We start from the raw sequence: 24,385 nt of genomic DNA, 5'->3' as shown, positions 1-24,385 counted from the left end.
TAGACTAGTCCAAGAAATACTAGGAAATGAATTAATTCATACTTTAAAGGCTAAAAGCAGCTTTACTGGGAAAATGAAAGTGACTGTAATGTGGATTTAGCAACTAGGTTGGAGAAGAAAAAGTATCTGAATTCCTGTGTGATGTCTGCCAGCTCTTGGCCTCTCTTTACATGCATCTTGTCTTTTCTCTGGACCTGGGAGAAATCAACAGCCACCTGTGTTTTTTAGTGATCATTCTTCCCCTTCCTGTGATTAGAAACAGTGATGGTCCGTCCCTAAGACAGTCCCTTCTGGAACAAATTTTCATCTTTTGTCTCAGTCAGCCTCAGTGAGTTCATCTCTAGTACTTGAAAAGGAAGCAAGACACATGAATGATGCTTTACTGGGAAAGGAGTATATTAGTGAAGCTTATTTCTGAATCTATTTAAAAGTTATGTATTGTTGTTGTGTATACTTGGTGAGTCCTCAGATCTCCTGGAACTTGTCATTAGAGTCCAGAAAATTTTCTCTCTCAAGCACTTTTTTTTTCTAATGGGTTGCCAAGGCACATCTTAGAATTTTTCAGGGCTTCCTTGGCTTTCTCTTCGGCCAGGCATGCCCATGGAAGTGACACCACAGGAATGCTTTCATTCCTCAGGGGGATGAGGTCTTAGGGAGGCAGAACTTAACTGGTGGCTAGACCATGAGGAGGCAGGTTTAGTAATGAAATTCTGAAAATAATTTTTTTTTTTCTTTCAAGACTGGGTTTCTCTGTGTAGCTTTGTGCCTTTCCTGGAACTCACTTGGTAGCCCAGGCTGGCCTCAAACTCACAGAGATCCTCCTGCTTCTGCCTCCTGAGTGCTGGGATTAAAGGCATGTGCCACCATTGCCTGGCCTGAAAATATTCTTTATGTTTATTTGGTTTTGGTTTTTCAAGACAGGATTTCTCTGTCTGGCCCTTGCTGTCCTGGAACTCACTCTGTAGACCAGGCTGGCCTTTAACTCAAAATTCAGAGATCCTCCTGCCTCTGCCTCCTGAGTGCTGGGATTAAAGTGTGTACTATCACCTTCCAGCTTATATATATTTGTTGTTGTTGTTTTAGGTTTATTTTGTTTTGTTTTTCGAGACAGGGTTTCTTTGTGTAACAACCCTGGTTCTCCTGGAAATCGATTTGTAGACCAGGATAGATCTCAACGATATCTGCCTCTATGCCCTGAGTGCTGGCATGGATGGCACACGCCTTTAATTTATTCTTATGCACATGTGATCAAATAAACCACCTGGTAACTCATTGGTATAAGCTTTTCTCTTTGATTCTGGAGCTAGAACCCTGGACCTTGCCCTTGATCATCAGGAAATCAGCATCACTCTCAGCTTTTTTTTTTTTTTAATTCCAAGTCTAATGCTGAACAGTATTAATATTAATTGTTCTGTTAAAATACCTCAAGATGAGTGTTTATTCTTTAGAGTAGTGGAATAGGCAAGATCAAGTGTGTTGAAATGTCTGTTGTAAACTTGGGCATGTAGCATGGCCATTTCTGGTGATGTCTTGGTGTTTGTTTACAGAGTGTGCAGTGGGGATGAATACTCAATTGTCAAAATTTGACATTGGTTCAGACATAACAATGACTTCTATTGATTCAGCATCAGTGTGATCTAGTGGTATGTAGCTGGAGAATTTCTCTCCAGCTCCCGCCACCAAGTCCCGCCAGTCTCAGAGCCCACTTATAAAATAAACACACAGACTCTTACATTATTTAAACTGCTTGGCCATTAGCTCAGGCCTGTCATTGTCTAGCTCTTACTCTTATATTTAGCCCATTTCTATTAATCTTTACTTTGCCACATTGCTCATAGCTTACCAGGATCTTCCCATGCGGCTTGTCATGATGGCGGCTGGCAGTGTCTCTCTGACTCAGCCTTCCACTTCCCAGAATTCTTTTCCTTGTCCCGCCTATACTTCCTGCCTAGCCAATGGCCAATCAGTGATTTATTTACTGACCAATCAGCAACATACTTGACATACAGACCATCCCACAGCAGTGGTAAGACAGTATCTGGAGAGTGAAGAGATAAATTCTAAAAGCCAGTGGGAGATAGCCAGGAGCAAACCTAAAACACAGTGTGGATAAGCATCTAACAGTGCAGTTCTGCTTCCATTATTTTTGTTTTGTTTTGTTTTGTTTTTGTTTTGTTTTGTTTTCCTAGACAGGCTTTCTCTGTGTAACAACCCTGGCTGTCCTGGAACTTGCTCTGTAGACTAGGCTGGCCTGGAACTCAGAGATTTGCCTGCCTCTGCCTCCTGAGTGCCGTGCGCCACCACTGACTGGCTCCATTGTTATTTTTGACATCACTGATTGTCATGTGCTACAGACCCATAATCCATGACATGACATGATACAGAGATTGTTTTTGATGGATGTGCCACAAAGAGTATAAAACAGATTGAGCCTGCACAGAAAGCAAAGATCATGTATTTCTTTTCATTCTTCACAATTACTCTTCTTGCAAGTGTCTAGCTTGGTGTTATAGTGAGACTCATATATTATGGTTTCCAGTATTTAGGTAAGTTATTTAGTATTCAATTCTTTGGAAAAAAGGAGTACTTAGTGGTTTAATAGACTAAGAGCTTATTTAATTTGTTGGATAAAATTGAAACTGTGTTTTCAGTACAATCATTTTAAAGTTTAGGTCAACAATTTTGATATTTTAAACGAGATTTTTTTTTCCTCTGAAGTCTTTGGCAGCCTCTTTAAGGACCTTTATTTGCCCCATTTAAGTCAGCAAATAGAAATTTTAAAATGCATATTTTTTCTTGACACTTATCCAGGAATGTTGTAGTCCTAATTTGGTTGATGGGTTTATTTACTCATGAACTTAGTTGGTATCAGTGTGACACTTACTGTTCTTGCATCATTCCTGTCTATGACTTAGCAGAAGGATTAGCCAGTGGTTTTCTCATACATGCCATTGTTATCCTTTGCAGAAGGATGAAGGCATGGAGAGTCAAGATGTGAGGTAATAAGATTGGATTATAAGCCAAGGCATATAGTAACAGTTATATCCTCATTCTTCTACATCCTGTTACAATCTCTGTACAGCCGTATCTGGACTTCTCAGAAATTCTCTCCAGTCTAGCCTGCAAATTCTCTGTGAAAATTACTTTATTAACAGAAGGTAAATACCGAGGTTGGGTGTGGTGGTGTATGCCTGTGATTGACTACATTGCAAGTTCACAGCAAGCTTGAACTATGAGTCTCTGTCCCACAAAACAAAATAGTAGGGATATACATTTTCTTAGTTGTTTTAAGTTCCTGCCATTTCAGTTGACAGAGCTAAAAATATTTAATGTAAACATATTCTATGTTATCTCTACATCTAGACAACAGAATCAACTTTTTGGTTTCTGCAGTTGCACTTTATGTTTTACAGTCAGAGTTGGCAATACTCACATGTTATGGGTTTGATGAAACAGCAGAGATAAGGTTAGTAGTAAATGGCCTGCTCTTGTGTGGTGCTGAGCCATGTGGCAAAGGGTCTGTAGCTCTTTGAATGGAGGAAATAGTATGAGGATGGACTTATGTATGACACTATGCTCAATATTATGCAATCTTTGGTCCAAAGTAGCCTGAGTGTAAAGTTTTAGCAAAATATCATCCATCATGTTAAATATATACTATTTGAATTTCATACATATTGGTAGTTTGAAATCTAGTTCTGGAGACCTTTTTACTTTATAATGTATAGTCAGTCCCATAAACATACAGAATCATCATGTTGGGCTGGTGACATGGCTCAGCAAATGAAGGCACTTGCTGCTAACCCTAGTGACTTGCGTTTGATCCCTAGAATCCACAGTAGAAGGGGAGAACCAGTTTCAGTAAGCTGTCCATTAGCTTCCACATGCATATGTGTACATACACACACACACACACACACACACACACACACACACACACACACACCCCTATACAAAATGTAAAATTTCAGAGAATCATCATGTCTCAGGTGTGCATGTTCCATAATTCTACATCTTGCAGGCACTGCAGGAAGTGTCTGAGACACTGGGCAGTATCTTGAGCATAAATGAAACCTCAAAATGCTCTTCCACAGTGACACACTTCCTCTAACAAGGCCACACCTCCTAATAGTGTCACTCCCTTTGGGGGCCATATTCTTTCAAACCACCACAGTTACTTTCTCATTGCTGTGACAGAAACACCTGCCAAAGCAACTCAAGGAAGGAAGGAAGGTTTTACTTTGGCTCCTGGCATAAGAAGGCATGTATACAGTCCATCAAGGGGTGAGGGCAGGTTGTATTCTGTCCACAGTAGCCATCCCGAAGTAAGGCCAGGCTATAAAACCTGAAGACCCACCCATGGTCCATTTAGTGAACTCCAACTCCTCAAGGTTCTACAGTCTTATAAAACTGTCACGAGCTGGAAACCAGGTGGTGAGACACATGTGCACAGTATGTATTCCTCGCTCAAATCTGCTGATGAAATGTCCAGTTAGAACATTTGAGATACTCGATTTTAAGAATGTACAGACACCACTTAACATTTGTGAATATGAAATTATTCCTTGGGCTGATGGTTAAGGTCTAAGATGTACTTAGAAGTAGTTGTGATTCTATCCCCTTAAAGAAGCTTAAATTTCTAGGTACCATCTAGAAAAGATTTTTGTGCTTAGGGAAAGGTGGTTTTTAAAAATAAAAAAAAATTGGAATACCAGTTTAAACAAAAAAGACAAAAAGAACTCAGAATGACAGAGAACATAAGTGGGTAATTATATTCAAAATACATTCAAAGTGCCCAATATATGCTATATACTTTCAAATAGTGTCATATTTACAATACAAAGAAGTCTGGGCTCCTTCACCTGATCTGCCAGTTGGCATCCCGCCCCATCAGGTCTATATCTCCTTTCTTTCTCTCTCGTGTGTGATTTTCCCCTGAAGGTCCACTCTCCTACCTACAGTGTATTCCACTCTAGAGGAGGAAATCAGCAGGCTCTGCCAGCTCTCTCCTAATCATTCATTTTCCATTCTGGCCCATTTCTATCCAGGAACATAGGTTGTCTTTCTCTTCAGAATCCTTCAATCTAGAACTTGCCCCCAACTTTCCCCATATTTCATGTTCTTCATAATTTGAAGGAACACAAACTTTATATTCTGTAGGAAGGACAGCTTCATTTTGGGCTGTTTCTCATATTCATTCTCACAGTCTTGGAAGGAAGGATGCTCTTCTTCCCGTGCATCATGTGTGCATCCCTGGGAATGGAATGTAGTCTAGGAGTGTACCAGCACCTATTAATGAGACCTCCCACTGGTCAGCTTGGCATCTGTTATGGTATTCTGCATTATTCACCTGTGTTATTGTGGCCAAAGGATGATTCTTTGTTTCAGTCACATTTATTAACACTGTATTGAACCGATGAGCACTTTCTTTTCTGCATCTTAAATTTCTTCATTCTCATACAGATACGGAGGCATAGATTCCAGGGCATGTGTTTGAATAGATACTCCATGTTGTGAGTGTATGTGGAGATCAGAGGACAACTCTCAAGAGCTGGTTTAGCCCTTCCACTGTGGGATCTGGAGATTGAACTTAGGTTGTCAGGTTTGCATAGCAAGAGCTTTTATCTGCTAAGCCATCTTACTGCCCTCATTTCCCTCCCCACCCCCCCCACACCTTACTTTTAGAGACAGGGTCTTAAAGATAAGCCTAGGTTTCATTTAGTGACTGAACTGGCTGGTCCATGAACTCCCATCTATTTGTCTCTGCCTCTGCTCCAGTGTTGGGGTTATAGATGCTTAGTTTTTTTGTTTTTTTTTTTTAATATGGAAGCTGGGAATCCAAACTCAGGTTCTCATTCTTGTCCAGCACACACTTAATGATAGCCGTCTCCTTAATCCCATTGATTCCTATTGAATGCCTAATAATGTCATCATTTTATTTTAAAATAATATAAATATAAATAACTTACAGTGGGATATGCAGACCTCATGTTGATTGGTTTGACTTATATGGACAGCCCTAAAAATGTACTGAATAATTAATATTTATGTGATACAGTCTTATCTAGCTTGGACTGGTTGTAAACTCACTATAAATTTGAGACTGACCTTGAACTCCTGATTCTCTTGCATCTACCCTCCTGGTGCTAAAATTATAGGTATGTACTACCTATACCTATCATTCGTTACTTATTTTTCTGCTCAGAGTTTGCCTTATTTGGCTAGTAAGAGCCCTTCAAGCTGCTTCTTGTGTGTTCCTTTGCAATGTCTCCATCATTCACTGAACGTTTACTTTCTAGTGTAAAATGTTTCAGATTCTTGCTGCACTTCTTCCCAGCAGTGAAACGAGCCCTGGCTCTAAGGATTCCTGGTTCCCTTTAAGGGAGTACATGCTTTAGAAATTGATTTTATGGCATTGGTGTATTAGGTTCCTCTCTGCTCTCGCTTTTCTGTCACTTGTTCCTGGGCTTTCTTGAACAGAGTTAGGAAATATAATAAATATGTATGTGCCTACATGTGCATGCATGTGCACCACACATATTTCCTCTCCACATGAATGTGCATTTATACTTTTTTTGTTTATTAGATATTGTGAACCCAGACCTTTATGCTACCATTTCTTCTTCTTCCTCCTCTTCCTCTTCTTCTTCTTCTTCTTCTTCTTCTTCTTCTTCTTCTTCTACTTCTACTTCTACTTCTACTTCTACTTCTGCTTCTTCTTTGTTTGTTTTTTTTGTTTTTCAAGACAGGGTTTCTCTGTGTAGCTTTGGTGCCTTTCCTGGAACTCATTCTGTAGCCCAGGCTGGCCTCAAACTCAGAGATCTGTCTGCCTCTGCCTCCCGAGTGCTGGGATTAAAGGTGTGCGCCACCACCGCCCGGCTTATACTGCCATTTCTAATCCAGTACTTTGCTGCCCTCTTTTTTTATTGTTATTGACTCTGTGAATTTGACATCATGTATTCCAGTCCCACTTTGTTCCCGTTTCCTCACATGTGCCCTCTGCCCTTGCAACTCCCTCATCAAAACCAAATTTAAAAGAAAAACCAAAACCAAACAAGCAAAACAAAATCAGAAATAAAGCAGCAACAATAACAACAACCAAAAGGAAGAATCTTGTTGTGGAAGCTGTAGTGTGGTCCATTGACTTACACAGTTTACCCTGTAGTCCATTCATCTTTACTTGCAAGTGTTCATTGCCACAAGTCATTGGGCTGGCTCAAGGCCTCTGGTTTTTGCTACACCACAGGTAATGGGCGCTCACTGGGGCTCCTCTTGGATGATATCCTGTTGTCCTATGTCATGGAGATCCTGCTGTTTTGGATCTGTAGGTTTGTTTCCTTCATGTGCTCATGGATGCTGGAATGGGTCAACTCAGCCCTGTTTCTGGGCCTGGGTGGTAGTTGGGTTGATATGCTTGCTAGCTTTCCCTCATCATCACTACCCAGGCCAGCTCTCCAGCACTGCCTCAGCTAGTTCACCCAATGCAAGAAACAGGGTCTGTTCTGCTCTAGGGCCCTCAGATCTGGGTCCCCCCTCACTCACATCACCAGGGCCAGCTCTGCTGTTTTGCTCAGGCAAGGTGCAGGGCCCTCTCTCCTGATGCTTGTGGGGGGAACATGAGGGGGTGGTGGGGGTCAGCTCTCCTGTTCTCACACCCTTAAGGCTAGGTCATCTGACCCTGAAAACAGGGTCAGCTCTAGTGTGCTGCCCAGGCTGGGTGCAAGCCCACTCTCTGTGTGCTGCACCTGGTGTGGAGCAGGGCTAGTTCTCTCACTCTCGTGACTCTCTTGCCTGCCACAGGTAGCAAGGGACAGAGAGGGGAGGGCATATTGCCGTCTTTCTTCCTCTGTAACCTTTGACTGTCCTCAGTGTAGCAAAATTTCCAGCCATGCTGCTCATCTCCTAGCCTTACAGCCTCATCCACATTTTCCTCTGTACAGCCAGGATGTGCCTTTGTGTGTCACTCTTAGACCTCTTTTCACAGCCTTGTATACTCAGCATTTGTTTCTCCCTCCCTGGGCCTTCCTAGACTTTACCCTTATTAGCTGATGTCCTGTGTACCACAAAAGAAGAGAGTGGACATAGCCCAGAGAAGATTATACATTAGAATGTATAGTTTTATTTCCTATATGTATTGTCTAAAATAATTGTATCTTAAACTTTGTTCTTTAGTACTATGGCATGCAGATCAGATTCATATGCTAGTTGGAACTCTCCATTGTTTTAATGCCACTTTGGGATTGTCATATATACAAATAGGTTGCTTTTCACAGATTTATTGCCACTCTGTATGTGTAAGTGTATTTATTACTGTGTTTTTAGCATCAATTTCATAGTCTTGTTTCCTGAGTCTCCCAGTTGCATCAGCACTGTAACCAACTTAAATGCCTTTTTCTTTCTAAGAAACGACCTTAGTAAAATGTTGTATAACATGTTTTGGGGTTTAAAGGATTGATCTTAATAACCAAATGTTTTTTTGGCAGTATTAGTGTTACCCAGCCATTTCCAGAGCTGATTTAGCTGTTGTTCTTGAACTGCAGCCCGGAGGCACATTAGAGATCACTGTTAGTGCCTTTATGCACTTATGTGGCTTCCCTGACACTTGAAGGGGTTCAGCCACCAGGAGTGAATTTTCAAATTGTTTTTTCAAATGTTCCCATGGAATTGAAGTGAATTGATTGTGTGTGTGTGTGTGTGTGTGTGTGTGTGTGTGTGTGTGTGAGAGAGAGAGAGAGAGAGAGAGACAGAGACAGAGACAGAGACAGAGACAGAGAGACAGACAGAGAGGAGAAGGTAGGAGAGTGTGAGTGAGTGAGTTAGGACGTTTGGTAGATTGACTAGAAAAATAATTGTTTAAGCAACATGGGGTAACTGAAATAACTGTTGCCTTAGCAACTAGAAAGCTGTTCTGTTTGCTAAACAAAGGGATGATAATTTAGTGGTTTAATTTCCTTTGTGGTGTGGAGGTATACTTAAAACATCTTATTTTTAGCCTCTGAGATGGTCTATATTACTGACTAAAATCTGAGAAACAGAACAAAAAGAGAAGGTAAGAACAAAAAAGAGTTTTTGTTTCCCTTGACCATATAGGTACACATATCTACATAACTGTCAGTCCTGTTAGTCAGAAGAGTCTTGGTTAACCTACTAACACAGTTCTTTATGTGTGTCTGCTTTGGACCAGAGTACATTAGTCTCAGAATAGCTGTGCAGACTTGGTTGATTTCTGCTGCACTAATGGATCATGGTGCACTTCATTAGGCATCAGCCTCATGGAGACCTAGCAACTCTTACAACTGGAAGGCAGCATGATTATGTCATTATGTTGAGCAAGGGAGACTAGTCTAAAGGAATCACTTACATACGTGCGTGGGTGAGGGAAGAAGATGAAGTCCGTTCTTTATATAGGAATTGTTTGTTAATGATACAACTTTTTAAATTGTGTCATTTTAATTTTTAAATTGTTTAGTCTGTATTTTTGCACTGTGTACTTGGCATGTTCTAAATACTGCAGATATATAATATGTTACTTTTCATTTCTGTGAGGTAGTAATTGTATTTTGAGCCATGGAGGTCCTAAAATGGTAGATTTGAACCTAGGTATTTCATTGAGGAATCTGCCCTTTTATGGTAGAGGGTGCTGGGGATAGAGCTAAGAAAACACCCATCCTATCACTAAGTTACACCCCCACAGAAGTTGGTGTTGTATTATTAATTAATATTTTATATTGTCTTTTATTAATATAAAAATGCTGGATAGAGGTGTGTTGTATATGCACTTAACCTATGTATACACATATGGAGGCCAGAGTAGAGGGTGTATTCCTTTAATGGATTCTACCTTATAAATATATTTGTAAAATTATATATATAATTATATATAATATATATAATAATTAAAAATGACTTTTATATGTATGTATGATTCAGGGAGGTGTGTATGCCACACTGAGTGTGTGGAGGTTGGAGGACATGGAGTCGGTTTTCCCCTCTACCTTTATGTGACTTGGAATTGAACTCAGGTGGTCAGGCTTGCTAGGGAAGTGCTTGTACCCACCAAGCCTTTTTGCCAGCCCTTCATTTTTGGGGGGAATGGTCTCTGAACCAGGATACTGGGCATTTAGACTTGCCTGGCTGACCAGTGAGCCCTGGGATCTGCCTGTCTCTCTATGCCCTCCAGTGCTGGGTCACACATATGCATCACCACACCCAGCTTTTGTGTGTGTGCTGTGGACCTGCATGTAGCTCCTTATGCTTAGCCATATCTCCAACCCATAACAGAAGAATTTAACTCAAAATCCCAGTCACTACAGATAAGAATTTTTTTTTTTAATTAATGCAGTACCTGGCATTTCTTTAAAAATAAGGGCACATATATAAGTATGGGTAATGAGGGATAAATGTGATTGATCAAAGTATATTATATGCATTTGTGAAAATGTCAAAATGAAATTTATCATTTAACATAATACATACTGATAAATGATTTAAAATTGTGAAAAACACCAGGTGGTGGTGGCACACACCTTTAATCCCAGCACTCAGGAGGCAGAGGCAAGCAGATCTCTGTGAGTTCGAGGCCAGCCTGGGCTACAGAGTGAGTTCCAGGAAAGGCACCAAAGCTACATAGAGAAACCCTGTCTTGGAAAAAAAAAAAAAAATTGTGAACAACAACAAAAAAATCTCAATGATGTTTAAGAGGGCATGGGAAGGGAAGTAGATGGGATAGTTGTTGATGAGTTCATAATTGGTAGCAGCCAGTTTAAGGTTGTGTGCAGGAGCTCTTATACTATGTGTCTTTTATGTATGTGTATTTGGAATGTTCCTTAACAAACATTCCAGAGTACTTGCCAGATTAGAAATAAACAAAAAGAAACCTTTATTTATTTATTTATTTATTTTGGAGACAGGGTCTTACAATGCAGTCCTGGCTGACCTGGAACTCACTCTGTAGACTAGGCTGGCCTCAAACCCAGAGACACATCTGTGTCTCTGGAGTGCTGGGATTAAAGGTGTGCATTGCCATGACTTGTGACATCTTTCCCTTGAAACAGACTTTGATCAGATTATTTTCATTCACATACCAAACTACTGTTGTTATTGTATGTGTTATTCTGCTGTCTTTGATTAGTTCTGTACTGCTGGAAGTAGAGAAATAACATTTTAAAGTCATATTATACCTATCATCAATTATCTTGAACTTTATTATTAGATTTAGTACTAAAAAGTACCGAATTTTGACTAGTATTGATACTAGTTGACCAAGTGAGCAAAGTGATTCAGCTTTGAATTTTCACCAAATTATGGTGAGCAATCATTTCAAGTAAGGTTTGCCTCTGGAATACTACAAAGTTAAAATGGAGGTAGTCACATGTGAGTTTGTATTGATGCAATTTCTGATTTATCCACATGGAGAGCTTCATAATGATATTGTTAATAGCTAACTACTTTAGGCCTTAGTTCTTACTGATAATGCCTTTATTTTTATGATATGCAAATTAAAGGCTACATAAGTTTAGTAAAGTAACTCACTTAGTTATTATCTGGGATTAGGACCTTGACTTGGTGCTATGAAGGTCTGTGTACTTAATCAAGTCTACTGGCTAGTTTAGCCAATGGCAAACTAATGACATATCCCATGATTACTGTCTCTGCTAACATTACTTATGAAAGTCTGACCATAACAGTTAGACATGTGACTTGGGTATCTTCAGATAATTGCATTTATAGTTTGGATAATATTTAACAATCCTAGTTATGTAGCTTTACTTCTAGATGATTAGGTATGTCTCAAAGTAGCTCAAAAATTTTGACCATCTTTGTAACCTTTGTGTCTGTGGAATTATTAGACAGATTACTTAACATTTGGACACTTAAACCAAAGGAGAATTTATGAACAGGAAGTAACTTGCCTAGAGTGATGCAAAGGAAATAGAATTAAGATGGGTTTATTACACAAGTCTGTACTTGTAGCAACCATGGGGGCTGAGGCAGAAGGACCGACCACAAGCTCCAGGCTACATAGGGAGATCCCATCTTAGAAAGAATAAAAGAGGTGGAGGGAATAGTCAGAATGCCAACAAAACATGGGTCATTGCTTTTCCTAACAGGTTATCACTACCCAGCCCGTGTCTTTGTTTTAGGATTATATTTGTTTTCCATTTGCATGTATTGTTCTTAGAGTTGTTTCCTTATGTGCAGCTTAACTTCTTTTATTGAGTTTTAACTTAAAGGAAAGAAAATAGAACTTAAAAAAAAAGAACTTCCTTAATATTTTAAGGAATTAAACACTTTTCTGCTGCTAGTGTGGATTCTAATTGGTGAGGATATGGTGTGGGCTTAGTGTGGAGAAATCCTTCCTTCAGCTTCAGTTCAATGATATCTTGAGTAGACTGGTTGAAATGGTGCTAGTATTTAATGTGATTGTCAATGAAAATATACTAGCAGTATTTGAAATTCTTAATACTGTGTTTTATTCAGTGGTCTGCTAAAAATTTAAAAGCCTGCCAGAAGATCCTTTTGCAAAATGTTGTTTAGTTATGTATTCGTATGTTTGGACACACACACACACACACACACACACACACACACACACACACACACACGGACTGGATGTGACATCACCAGGCCTAAATTTGTCTGCTGGCTCTATTCACTTTTCATCTCAGTGATACTGATGAGAAGAAAATAGCTATGATGTGCAAAATAGAGGTGATACTTAACCCCAACCCATTTCAGTGGACTGCTATTAAAAAACAAAATGAAACTAAAAAACCTTTTTTTGTTTGTTTGTTTGTTTTTCAAGATAAGGTTTGTCTGTGTACTCAAGGCTGTCCTGAAACTTGGTCTGTAGACCAGGCTGGCCTCGAACTCACAGAGATCCACCTTCCTCTAACTCCTGAGTGCTGGGATTAAATGTGTGTGTCTTTTTTTTTTTTTAATACATTGTGTGTCTGTGTGTGTGTGTGTGTGTGTGTCTTGTGCGTGCACATACCATGGTGTACCTGTGGAGGTCAGAGAACAACTTGGGTGAGGCTTTTTGTTTGTTTTTTCTTATACTGTGGGTCCTGGGGATTGAACTTAGGTGGTGAGGCTCAGTATAAGCATCTTTACACATCAAGTCATCTTACTTGCTCCCAAAGTTTACTTCTGAAATATTTATTTACTTCCGTGTAGATACAGATATGAAGCACTATGTGTGTGTGCATGAGTGCTATGTGCTTGTGTGTGTAGAGGCCTGTGGTTGACACCTGGTATCTCCATTGTTTCCATTTTAATTTTTGAGCCTGTGTCTCTTACTAAATTGAAGCACATCAATTTTGGTAGGCTGGCTGACCAATAAGTTCAGGAACATCATCTTCTTAAGGCTTGGGTTGCAGGTACACACCTCTACACCAGACTTTGCATGTGGGTTTTTTGGATCTCTACTTAGGTTGGTGCTCGGGTGTCAGTTGCTTTACCGACTGAGTCATCTTCCCAGGACCAATTGGGTAGCTTTTATTGACTTACTCTATAGCTCATAGTTTGGGTTCCCTTATTAGTTTTAATTTAGTTATATACTTTTTCTCTCTGAAATGAAATGTTACTGGCTAGCAGGGGAGGAAGGATGCATTGCTAATAAAAGTTGTGAGTTGTGGAGAGTAGTTGTGATATGGTCATGAAGACTGTCCCTGCCTAACTGCTTAACCACAAAATGAACTGAAGTTTCCTTAAAGTTTTTTCCTAATTTGAAAATACTTAATTGATAAAGATGGTATGTAAGATACAATGTGATGATTTCATATGTGTATCTTTAATGATTATTACAAAAGATTGACACTCTTCCCCTTCCTTATTCTTTGTAAAATAAAGCCACTAAATCCATCCTGTATGGAGTTTGGCCAAGGAAAATGGTATTTTAAGCGGGCTAAGATGGGTGGGTAGGAGATACGCATTTGTGAACCTTTAAAGAGCAACATAAAGGAGATAGAGAGATGACTAAGAATACTGGCTGCTCTTCCAGAGGATTGGGGTTTGATTCCCAGCACCAACATGGTGTCTCACAACTATCTGTAAGTCCAGTCTGAGGGGATCTGGCGTCCTCTTCTGGCATCCATGGCCACTGAACACATATGGTGCACAGACATACATGCAGTCCAAACACATAAAAATGAATAATAAAAAACATGTAAAAAGCAACATAAAGTTACCAAGTTGTAGTTAACACTAAAACATTAAGAACAATGAAGAAGTGGTTCTTCATTCTTAATACATCCTAAATGTACTGCTTTACTGATAGACATCTAATTTAAGAAAGCATATTGGTAGGGATGCTTGTTGCCAAGTCTCGTGACCTGGAACCTACATGCTGGAAGAGAATAATTGACTCCCACAGACGTTCCTCAGATCTTCACAAATGTTGTGGTGCAAACTTATTATGCACACTAAAATATTTTTTAAAAAATTTAAGTATATGCTTGATTTGATATTAAAAAACAAAACATTTGCCGGGCAGTGGTGGCGCACGCCTTTAATCCCAGCACTCGGGAGGCAGAGCCAGGCGGATCTCCGTGAGTTCGAGGCCAGCCTGGGCTACCAAGTGAGTTCCAGGAGAGGCGCAAAGCTACACAGAGAAACCCTGTCTCGAAAAACCAAAAAAAAAAAAAAACAAAAAAAAAAACAAAAAAAAACAAAACATTTTTCAGGCTGGGCATGGTGGGCATACCTTTGATCCCAGCACTCGGAGGCAGAGACAGGTGGATCTATCAGTGAGCTTGAGGTCTGCTTGGTCTACATAGCTATTTCAGGCAAACCAGGACTTCATAGGTTCAGAGATCCTGTTTCAAAGAACAAACAGCAGTACAAAACATTTTGTGACACATGCATGTAATTTCTGCTCAAGAGTCTGAGAAAAGTTGTTCTTGAATTCAGTGCCCACCTGGGTTGTATATCTATCTATCTATCTATCTATCTATCTATCTATCTATCTATCTATATATCTATCTATATATCTATCTATCTATGTTTGTCCGTCCGTCTGTCCGTCCATCCATCCATCCATCCATTTTATTTGTTCGTTCATTCATTCATTCGTTTGTTCGTTCATTCACTTATATTTATTTATAGCGCACAGTACTCGATATTCCCAGGCAGTCTCTTATCCAAGTACTAACCAGGCCTGACCCTGTTTAGCTTTCAAGATCAGGCAAGATTGGGTGTAGTATGACCATAGACAATTTTTTTTTAAGTTTGTGTCCAACTTTTTGACATTTAGACAAAACGTTGTCATCTACAAATTATATTGATATGTTGGGCTGCCTTCCTAGCTATCCTGGGGCACATGTATGCCTAATTGTAACCAGAGCTGAATGCCATGGTAGACATCTTAGAGTTGCAAGCACTTGATTGTAACATTGGAATCTCTGTATTCCAATTGAGATGGATAGTTCCTTGTTCATTAGCTAGAACATTAGGGATGAGCTTAGATTGACTATGCTGCAGGTGACCTAAGTTCTTGTGCTTATGGCAGTATTTTGTACTGCGTGCTTTTTGGGATTTCTGGAGGGTGTTGATGATATTAAGAGGAAAGGGGTTTGGACAAATAGATTGGGACATGCTGAAAATTTTGAATATTTGTCTTTATTGTAGGGCTTTTAAGGCTTTTAGCATATTTATGAATTTTTAAAAGAGATGGATTATTCAATAATGGATTTTTTTCAAACTTGCTGCCTCTTTTTGGTGAACATCTTAGTCTGTTAGTACTTATAAAACAGTTTTGGGAAAAGCTGATTACATAATCTTCCTTTGGCTATGGAATTGATGAATGTAAGATCCAGTGTAGAAATGCAGCCTACTGTAAAAATCAAAGCAGCCAGATTAGAACCAGTAAAATCAAAACCACAAGTGAGCAGTGTATTATTTAAGGCAGAAGAGCAGACCAACAGTGAATCCATATTAAAGCATTCTGCCAGTAGTTTGTGACAGTACAGGATGGATTACTTCATGTGGCTTTCAGCAGTAGTTGGGAACACATGCATGTCTTTTATTTTGTCTTAGAATTCTGGAGATCAAGAACAGAACCATCCTGAATCTGGATGGCTACAAGGTACAGCCTGTCCGAAGACATTTGTTTGTGCCTTGAGATTTAAGATCTGCTAACTAGCAAATTGAGTGGTCATATAATAACCACATATTTTAATAAGTCAATGGATTAATGAATAGATGGTGGGAACCTTAAATAGAAAGCTGCATCTGTGAGTGATCTTATGAACTATATATGTTTAACAGGAAAAATGTCTTTTTGTTTTATATGAGGTACATTTAATTAATATGCACATTTTATTATCTTTAATTCATAGTATTTTATAGGTTGCTTGTTTAAAGTACATTTCATTATTCTAATTTAAATTGCTGTAACAAGATTAGATGTATTCTGAAGCCTGATTATAGGGAAAAAGTTAAGCAGTTTAAATCAGGTTCTATTTCTTTGCATTTTTAGGCCCTCGATGAGCCTCCCTATTTGACAGTGGGCACTGATGTGAGTGCCAAATACAGAGGAGCCTTTTGTGAAGCCAAGATCAAGACTGCAAAAAGACTTGTCAAAGTCAAGGTACAGTATTATTTGTCATTTAATAGTCTTTAAATATTTGATAATTGAAGTCTAAAAATCTAAAAATTGTTTTTGTGCAAAATGAGTTTTTAAAAGTGGTGGCTATAAAACCATTCCCAAACTCAACAATATTTGTGGTTTTAAAATACTCAAATTGGAATAAAACTTGCTTATCACAGCTGATAAGCAAATTCACTGAAGATTTGGTTCTTTTGGGTTGCTATTTTAGTGTTGGAAAGGATCTTAGAAACCATCTAATTTGATTCTTTAGGTTTATTTTATGAAAAAGATGGCCAGGCATAGTGGTGCATTCCTTTAACACTAGTCCTCAGGAGGCAGAGGCCATCCTGGTCTCCATATCAAGTTTCTAGCCAGCCAGGGCTATTTGTTTCCCTCTATAACATCATCCTATCGCCCTTTTTGTGATTCTAGGATGGAATCTTGGGCCTTGGGAATCCTAGGCAAGTATTCTCCCTACTATGGAGCCATATCTCCAGCCCATCTTTCTTTTGTTTCTCTCCTTTCCTTAAACTCACAGCAGGCTTCAAGCTGCAACCTTCTGAGTGTTGGAATTGCAGGTGTATGCCACCTGACACTTGGCCCTATGCCTTTTTGGAAAAAAATCTTTCTGAAGCACTTGAGTTTTGGCTCAGTTAATGGACAAATGTAAATTTAATTGCTTTCATTTTAGGGAATTGCCATAAGCCTGGTGAGGTGCACCTTTGGTTGTAACTATTTCTAAGGCAGAGGCAGGAAGATCATTTCAGTTTAGGAGACTAGCTTGGAGAACATATATTCTCCATTTCAAAAACAGGTGAAAGGGACTAGATTTGGGGCCTAGTGATGGAACACCTGCCTGCCCTAAGTAAGGCCCTACCTGGGTTTGAAGATAGCAGCACAAAGTATGAATAGGTGAATGAGTGAATGAATGACTGTGTGTGTTTAATAGAAGATGCCTTTATATTTGGAAAATTCAGGACAGTGAAAACTGAGGACCAGTGAAACAGCTTAGTGTTATGGGTACCTACTCACTTGCTAGTAATGTAGTGGGTGGCATGACCTTTCAGGGGACTCTGTTAGATGGAAGGAGAGTGTACATTGTAGATGAGCAGATAACCATGCAAACATTAAGTTGAATAATTAACCAAGTGGAAGAGGTATGATATTTCCCTGGAAGAGTTCTGTACTTGATGCCTGAGTGTCTCTCTTAAGCATGTGTTAAAGCTTCCTGGGCAATTCTGATTTCTATTCTGGCTAAAAACTGTAATAAGGCCTCTAAATTAACCATGAACATAAAGGATGCTCATCTGGGCCACACCATCTTTTCCTTTTCACAGGCTGATCCTGGAGTTGCTTTGTTAATGTGGTTAGGTGGGTGCTCTTACAGTGACTTTTCCTGTTCTCTCTGGCATTGTATACTTCTGTTTCCTGAGCACCTAGTTATTTGTCACCACCATCCTAGGGATGAAGAAAAACCCATTATCAAGCCGGGCAGTGGTGGCATGCGCCATTAATCCCAGCACTTGGGAAGCAGAGGCAGAGGCAGGCAGATTTCTGCATTTTTAGGTCAGCCTGGTCTATGTAGGGAATTCCAGGATAGTCAGGGCTACATAGAGACACCCTGTCTCAAACAAAGTGAATACATTTTAAGCAGATTTTGTGATACATTTCTTTACTATCAGCTTCAATCTGTTGGACATTTATTCCACACCAAATATTATCTGAAGATGTTGGGATTCTAGTATTAAGATTTAATCTTAATGCTGCTTTTGTGTGACACTAAAATGTGTGGGATGCTGTATAATATAAAATCTCTTTTCATAGTTGGTTTGTGAGTGAGCCTGTTCCCTGTTGACCACAAGACTCTAATAAAGAACATGCTAATGCATCAGGTTTTTTGCGGGGAGGGGTTTGAGACAGGATTTTACTGTCTAGCCCTGGCTGTCCTGGAACTTGCTCTGTAGACTAGGCTGGCTTCAAACTCACAGAGATCCACCTTCGTCTGCCTGAGTGCTAGGATTAAAGGCGTGTCCCACCACCACCTGACTATGCATCAGTTATTAAGGAATTCTTTTGTAAAGCGCTCAAGAGAATGTCAGTATTAAATATGGTACTTTTTTTTTTTTTTTTTTTTTGGTGTTTGAGACAGAGACTCTGTAGTTCTGGCTGTTCTGGAACTTGCTGTGTAGACCAGGCTGAGCTTGGACTCACAGAGATTCTCTTACGGGATTAAAGGCATGCATTACCATACCTGGCTCTGTGATGCTTTTTACCAGCTAATTAAGGTTTTTTTTTTTCTGGCCTTAGTGGCTTTAATCTCAGTACTTGGAAGGCAGAAGAAAGCAGATTTCTGATTTTTAGGCCACCCTGGTCTACATAGGGAGTTCTAGGATAGCCTGGGGTATGTAGTAAGATCTATCTTTAAAAAAAAAATTATTTTTAACTGTTTTCCATGGTACTGATACAAAGTACAGAAAATCCTGGGGAAAATTAGCAATGTTTGAATCTTAGCTCTATCATGTTGTAATTCTATGATCCTGGACCATTTAGACTTTCTTTTCATTGGTTTTCTTTTCAACAAAAGGGGAATAGAGTTTTGAGGGGTGCTTCTATGTCTCTTCTCCATGCTGGGGATTGAGTCAAGGGCTTTCTATGTCAAGTTCTTTACCTCTGAGCTACTTACTATCCATGACCTTGGATATTAAATGTGATCCTTGAATCTGATACTTAGTTCTGAGTAACTGTTCTGCCCATTGGGTGTGGTAGTATACACCTGTAGTGCTTGGATAAGGAGCCTGAGGCCAGGCTGTGCCACATAATGAGATGGTGCCTCAAAAAATCCAAAACAAAGCTGGACAGTGGGAGGCAAGAGGCAGGCAGATCTCTTAAGTTTGAGGACAGCCAGAGCTACACAGGGAAACACTGTCTGCGGGTGGGTGGTGGTGGTGTTGATTCCAAACAAAACAACAGAAAAAGCAAGTTTATAGCCAGTGCTTATATTAAATTAGGCCTTCACAAAATGATACAATTCCCCATAGACTTAAGGTCGGTGCATCTTCTTTTCCTCAAATTTTACAGACAAAAGTTGTAGAGCTAAAGTAATAATAAGTGATAGAATACAGTATGATAGGTAGAACACCCAGCCTTGTAGGTGTCGTGTCTCTCAGTGGTTATTTTCATTTTGAAAAGAAAATCTATTTAAACAAGTTTTCTATTAATCCATTTAGTGTTTGGCCTCTTATTTAGACTGGGGATCTTTATTTAGTTTGTGTTATTTGTACATAGATGAACTAATATTGTTGTGTGTGTGCGTGTGTGATTAATTGGATTCATATTTTCTAGGTGACCTTTAGACATGATTCTTCAACAGTGGAAGTTCAGGATGACCACATAAAAGGCCCACTGAAGGTGAGTCATTATCTTTAATTTTGATTGGAGACTGATACTTGATCTTTTGCCTTTTAATTCATTGGCTATTCATCATTATTAATTCGATATATAGTTTCCCCTAATCAGAATATATTTAATGCTAAATCATATCTGAAATGATAGCAAAATCTTTTTAAAAATGAAATGAACATCAAGGAAGCAGTGACTGCTTTCATACAGGTTTTCATTCACTGCATGAATGGGTTTTCCAGGAATAAGAAGTGTAAGATATAAGTGCTATGCTCTAAAAGGCGAGAAAATTAAAACAAAATCCAGCGCTCTTGATTTTGGAGCCATCTGCTGGCAGATTAAATCTTTGGAGGGTAACTGGGAGGTTGACTGTTTTTCATTCACTAATGGGATAGATGTTCCTTTACCTTCTGTTTGCCAGTAAGTGAGCCAGCCACAGGGAGTTCAGGAAACCACTGTATATGAAATTGCCCACTGTCTGGGCTTGAGGAATCCTAGGGAATACTAAGAAGAGTGAAGAAACATTTTGTAGATCTTTGCAGAAAAAATATATTACTTGCTACTGTGGACTTCTAAAACTCTTCAGTTAAAAATGTTTTTTATTATTAACTCTTGACTTGTAAAAACAATTTCCCATCATTTCTATTGTATAGGCATCATCTTTAACATTTGATGTACTCATTTGTCACTTGCAAGGACCAGAGGACAAAGGCATATACAGTTATGACTTTAGCTGCCACCTGCTTAGCAGTTAATGTGTGCTAGTGGTATGCCAAGTCTTTCTGTATCTAGTATTTTATTTAGTCTTGAGAACAGCTCTGTAGAAGAGGAAACTGAAGGAAAGAAGTAATTTGACTCCAGTTTTACAAGCATTAATGTCAGCGCCAAGATTCAGACAGGTTCACAGCCTGTGGTTGAGAAGATGTGCTCTTTGGATTCTCAGTACACAAGCCTATGCCTGCCTTCTAGGCATAGCACCATTGTTCTTTACTGGCTTGCCTTGTTCTGGCACAGGCCCATAGGTATCTACCACCAAGACTGTTTAATCATCACTGTAAATACTTTGCAAGTATAAATACCAGCATTTTTATGATGAGATAGAAAGTACTGTAAATGCCTGTCAGCAGGGGGACAGTCTAACCCTCAAAGGGAGCTCAGGACTTTTTTTAATTACCTCTATCCATCATTAGCTTTCTTGAAAGAAAGGTGGAAGGATGGAGGAAAGATAGTTTTTTTCACAGGCAGTGCTTCTCAGCACACTGTAATGACCCCTGGGAGTTCTCACTACCCTTTTACAGGCCTGTGGGGGCAAAATTGCTTTCTTAGTAACACTTCGATGTATTTGCCTTACCCAGTATATGGACATTTTCACTGATGATAGGTAGGAAAGTATTGTCAGTAAAACTACAGGCATCTTCAACACAGATCAAGCCAGTAGCTGTTTCATTCATCACCATGTGTTCGTTTAAAAAAAACACAAACAAGGTTTGGTGTTGTTATTTATTGCCTTTTGGTTCATTTGTCTTTTAAGTTTTTCTAATATTTAAATAATATTTTAGGTAGGAGCTATTGTGGAAGTGAAGAATCTTGATGGTGCCTATCAGGAAGCTGTTATCAATAAACTGACAGATGCAAGTTGGTACACTGTAGGTAAGACAATTTTCTATTAAATATTCATTTTTATTTATACGAAATTTATTTTACAACAATGCAGATAGAGCCAGATTTCCCGGATTAAATTTTCTTGACTAATGCCATAGATGCTGTTACTAGTATTGGTTGTCTCCTAGATCTTAAAAAAATATTTCTAAGCTGTATATATGTACATATAATTTGAAATTATTTAGTATATAAAGTATGTAATTGGATTTCTATTTTCACTTCAGCATATATGTTAAAGAAATTGTTTCTCCATCTTTATCATTTCTAAGTCCAGAGCTCAGTTGTGGTATCTGCCCAACATGTTGTATAACAGAATTTCTTTTAGTGGCTGGATATACTCTCATTCTTTTTCAGTTCTGCCAGTCTTGCTGTTAACAGTGGTGAATGATTGTCCAGTGTGTGCATATCATCCTATTATTTTTTCTTGTGCACTGTGGAGCAAATAGAGGTTGAAGGGACATGGGCTTTTTAACTTGAGTGAAAACTGCATGCCTGTTTTGAAGATTACCATAGTCAGTGTATGAGTGTGTTTCCCCAGTCCTTATCAGACTAATGTCACTAGTCCTTTGAAATTTTTTTCAAGTTGAGTGAGTGTGTGTGTGTGTGTGTGTGTGTGTGTGTGTGTGTGTGAGATATGTATCAGGATGTGTAGCCCAGGTTTGCCTCAACTCACAAGCCTCTTGTCTCAGCTGAGGGCCAGTGTAGTGGTCCTCTGAATAAAGACATTGACCATCAAACCTGAACCACAGTTAAATCTCTGGTATCTACATGATGGAAGGAGGGAACCAACTTGTACAAGTTGTCCTCTGATCTGTCTGTGGCATATACATGCAAATATACACACGTACACATTGTGCTAGTTTGTTTTACATAAACTTGACACAGGCTAGTGTCATTGGAGAGAAGGGAGCCTCAACTAAGAAAATACCTTGAGAAGATAAATACCTGTAAGTCATTTCCTTACTTAGTAATTGATGTGGGAGGACCCAGCCCATTATGGATGGGGTCACTCCTAGTCTGGTGGTTCTGGGTTCTATAAGAAAGCAGGCTGAGCAAGCCAAGTGAAGCAAGCCAGTAAGCAGCACCCCTTCCATGGCCTTTGCATCAGCTCCTGCCTCCATATTCTTGCCCTTTTTGAATTCCTGTGCTGCTTCCTTCAATGACGGACTGTAATGTAGAAGTTAGAAATGTAAGTCAAATAAACCCTTTTCTCAACAAGTTATTTTGGTCATGGTATTTCGTCCCAGTGATGAACTAGGACACACACACACACACACACACACAGACACACACACAGACACACACACACATACACAGACACACACACACACAAACACATAATAAAAATCTGAAATTCAGATCTGATAATTTTATTTGAAATAACTGTACTCTGTCCAGGGTTTCAAAGGAATATAGGGTTTCTTGAAGTTCTTCATATCATAAAATAGACATGTGTTCTGTATGTTCAGCAATTTTCAAGTTGTGACACAGTTATCACAGTCAAATAAGTTAATACCTTTATCAGTCATAGTAGTACCTTAAATCAGCAAATCATAGTTTTGCCACCTCAGGGAACATTTGGCAATATCTGGGAACAGTTTTGATTTTGACAACTAGGAAGGAGTCTTTCTTGGGTGGAGATCCCCATTGTATAAGGCCTGTCACACAGTCCCTTGTCTGATGCAGTTTGAATGTGGGGAGTGTTCGGATTGAGGAACCTTACTGTAATGGAGATGTGGGTATTTTTTCAGGGGAGGGGACAGATGGTATATAAATTTGTGAGCTTCCCGTATCTGAGGTAAATCCATGGGTGTCTACCAGCAGGAAGACTTGCTTTTCTTTCTTTACCATTTTGAGAGAGATTAATGAATATTTAAATGATTTCCTCTTGAAATGCCACCTTTTTGTGTGTGTGTTTTCTACTTCAAGAAGGAGTTTTCAAATTATTTATTTTTGTGTGTGTATGTATGTGTGTGTGTGTGTGTGTGTGTGAGAGAGAGAGAGAGAGAGAGAGAGAGAGAGAGAAAGAGAGAGAGAGAGAGAGGGGTAGTGGTGGTGATGGAATGTGTGCTATAGCATGTATATAGAGGTTAGAGGACAACTTGTAGGAATCAGTTCTTTGTTCTGCTGTTAATTTGGGTCTTCCAAGTGTGGCAGCAAGTACCTTTATCCACTGAGCCATTTCACTGGCCCAAGACACACATACATACATACACACACACACACACACACATAGTGTGTATATATAATATATATATATATATATATATATATATATATATATATATATTTATATTTAAGATGTGTTTTGCTAGAAACAGCAAACTACTCTAATAACTATAATTAAAGTTATTTGTTAAAAAACATGAAATGTGAACCGAATTCCAAATGTAATTCTTAAAAATGGGACTATTTGCACTTAGAAAAACTTAATGTTTCTGACATCATCTTGTTACTCTTAGAAAAGTTTCTCAGTTGCTTCCATTCTTACCTCCTTGCACAGTTTTCGATGATGGAGACGAGAAGACTCTGAGACGATCTTCGTTATGCCTGAAAGGAGAGAGGCATTTTGCTGAAAGTGAAGTAAGTGTTTGTAGTGAATGAATATATCTACAAGGTTTTCTTTTTCTTGAGACATGGTCTAACTATGTAGCTCTGGCTATCCTGGAACTCACTGTTTAGACCAGGCTGGCCTCAAACTCACAGAATCCACCTGCCTCTGCCTCCTGAGTACTA

At 39.1% G+C, this 24,385-nt stretch overlaps 1 protein-coding gene and 1 non-coding gene across 8 annotated transcripts in view; one reads left to right on the top strand and one right to left on the bottom strand.

Moving 5' to 3' along the window:
• The window catches only part of Arid4b (AT-rich interaction domain 4B), a 117,422-nt gene that overhangs the window by 30,070 nt on the left and 62,967 nt on the right, over positions 1–24,385 (top strand). For all 7 annotated transcript variants that reach the window (XM_059263388.1, XM_059263387.1, XM_059263390.1 and 4 more), the window contains exons 3-6: positions 16,478–16,588; positions 19,931–19,996; positions 21,547–21,637; positions 24,153–24,232. In XM_059263388.1, the coding sequence (XP_059119371.1) occupies positions 16,478–16,588; positions 19,931–19,996; positions 21,547–21,637; positions 24,153–24,232 (348 nt within the window). The remainder of the gene's footprint in view (positions 1–16,477; positions 16,589–19,930; positions 19,997–21,546; positions 21,638–24,152; positions 24,233–24,385) is intronic.
• Positions 272–388, bottom strand: LOC131912125 (small nucleolar RNA SNORD22). Its single transcript, XR_009379534.1, has one exon. It is a non-coding gene; the product is annotated as a small nucleolar RNA SNORD22 (small nucleolar RNA).

The sequence above is a fragment of the Peromyscus eremicus genome, chromosome 5, assembly GCF_949786415.1.
Source record: "Peromyscus eremicus chromosome 5, PerEre_H2_v1, whole genome shotgun sequence".
Taxonomy (NCBI): domain Eukaryota; kingdom Metazoa; phylum Chordata; class Mammalia; order Rodentia; family Cricetidae; genus Peromyscus; species Peromyscus eremicus.
The sequence above is the reverse complement of the archived record's forward strand: the minus strand, read 5'-3'. Positions and strand labels throughout refer to the sequence as shown.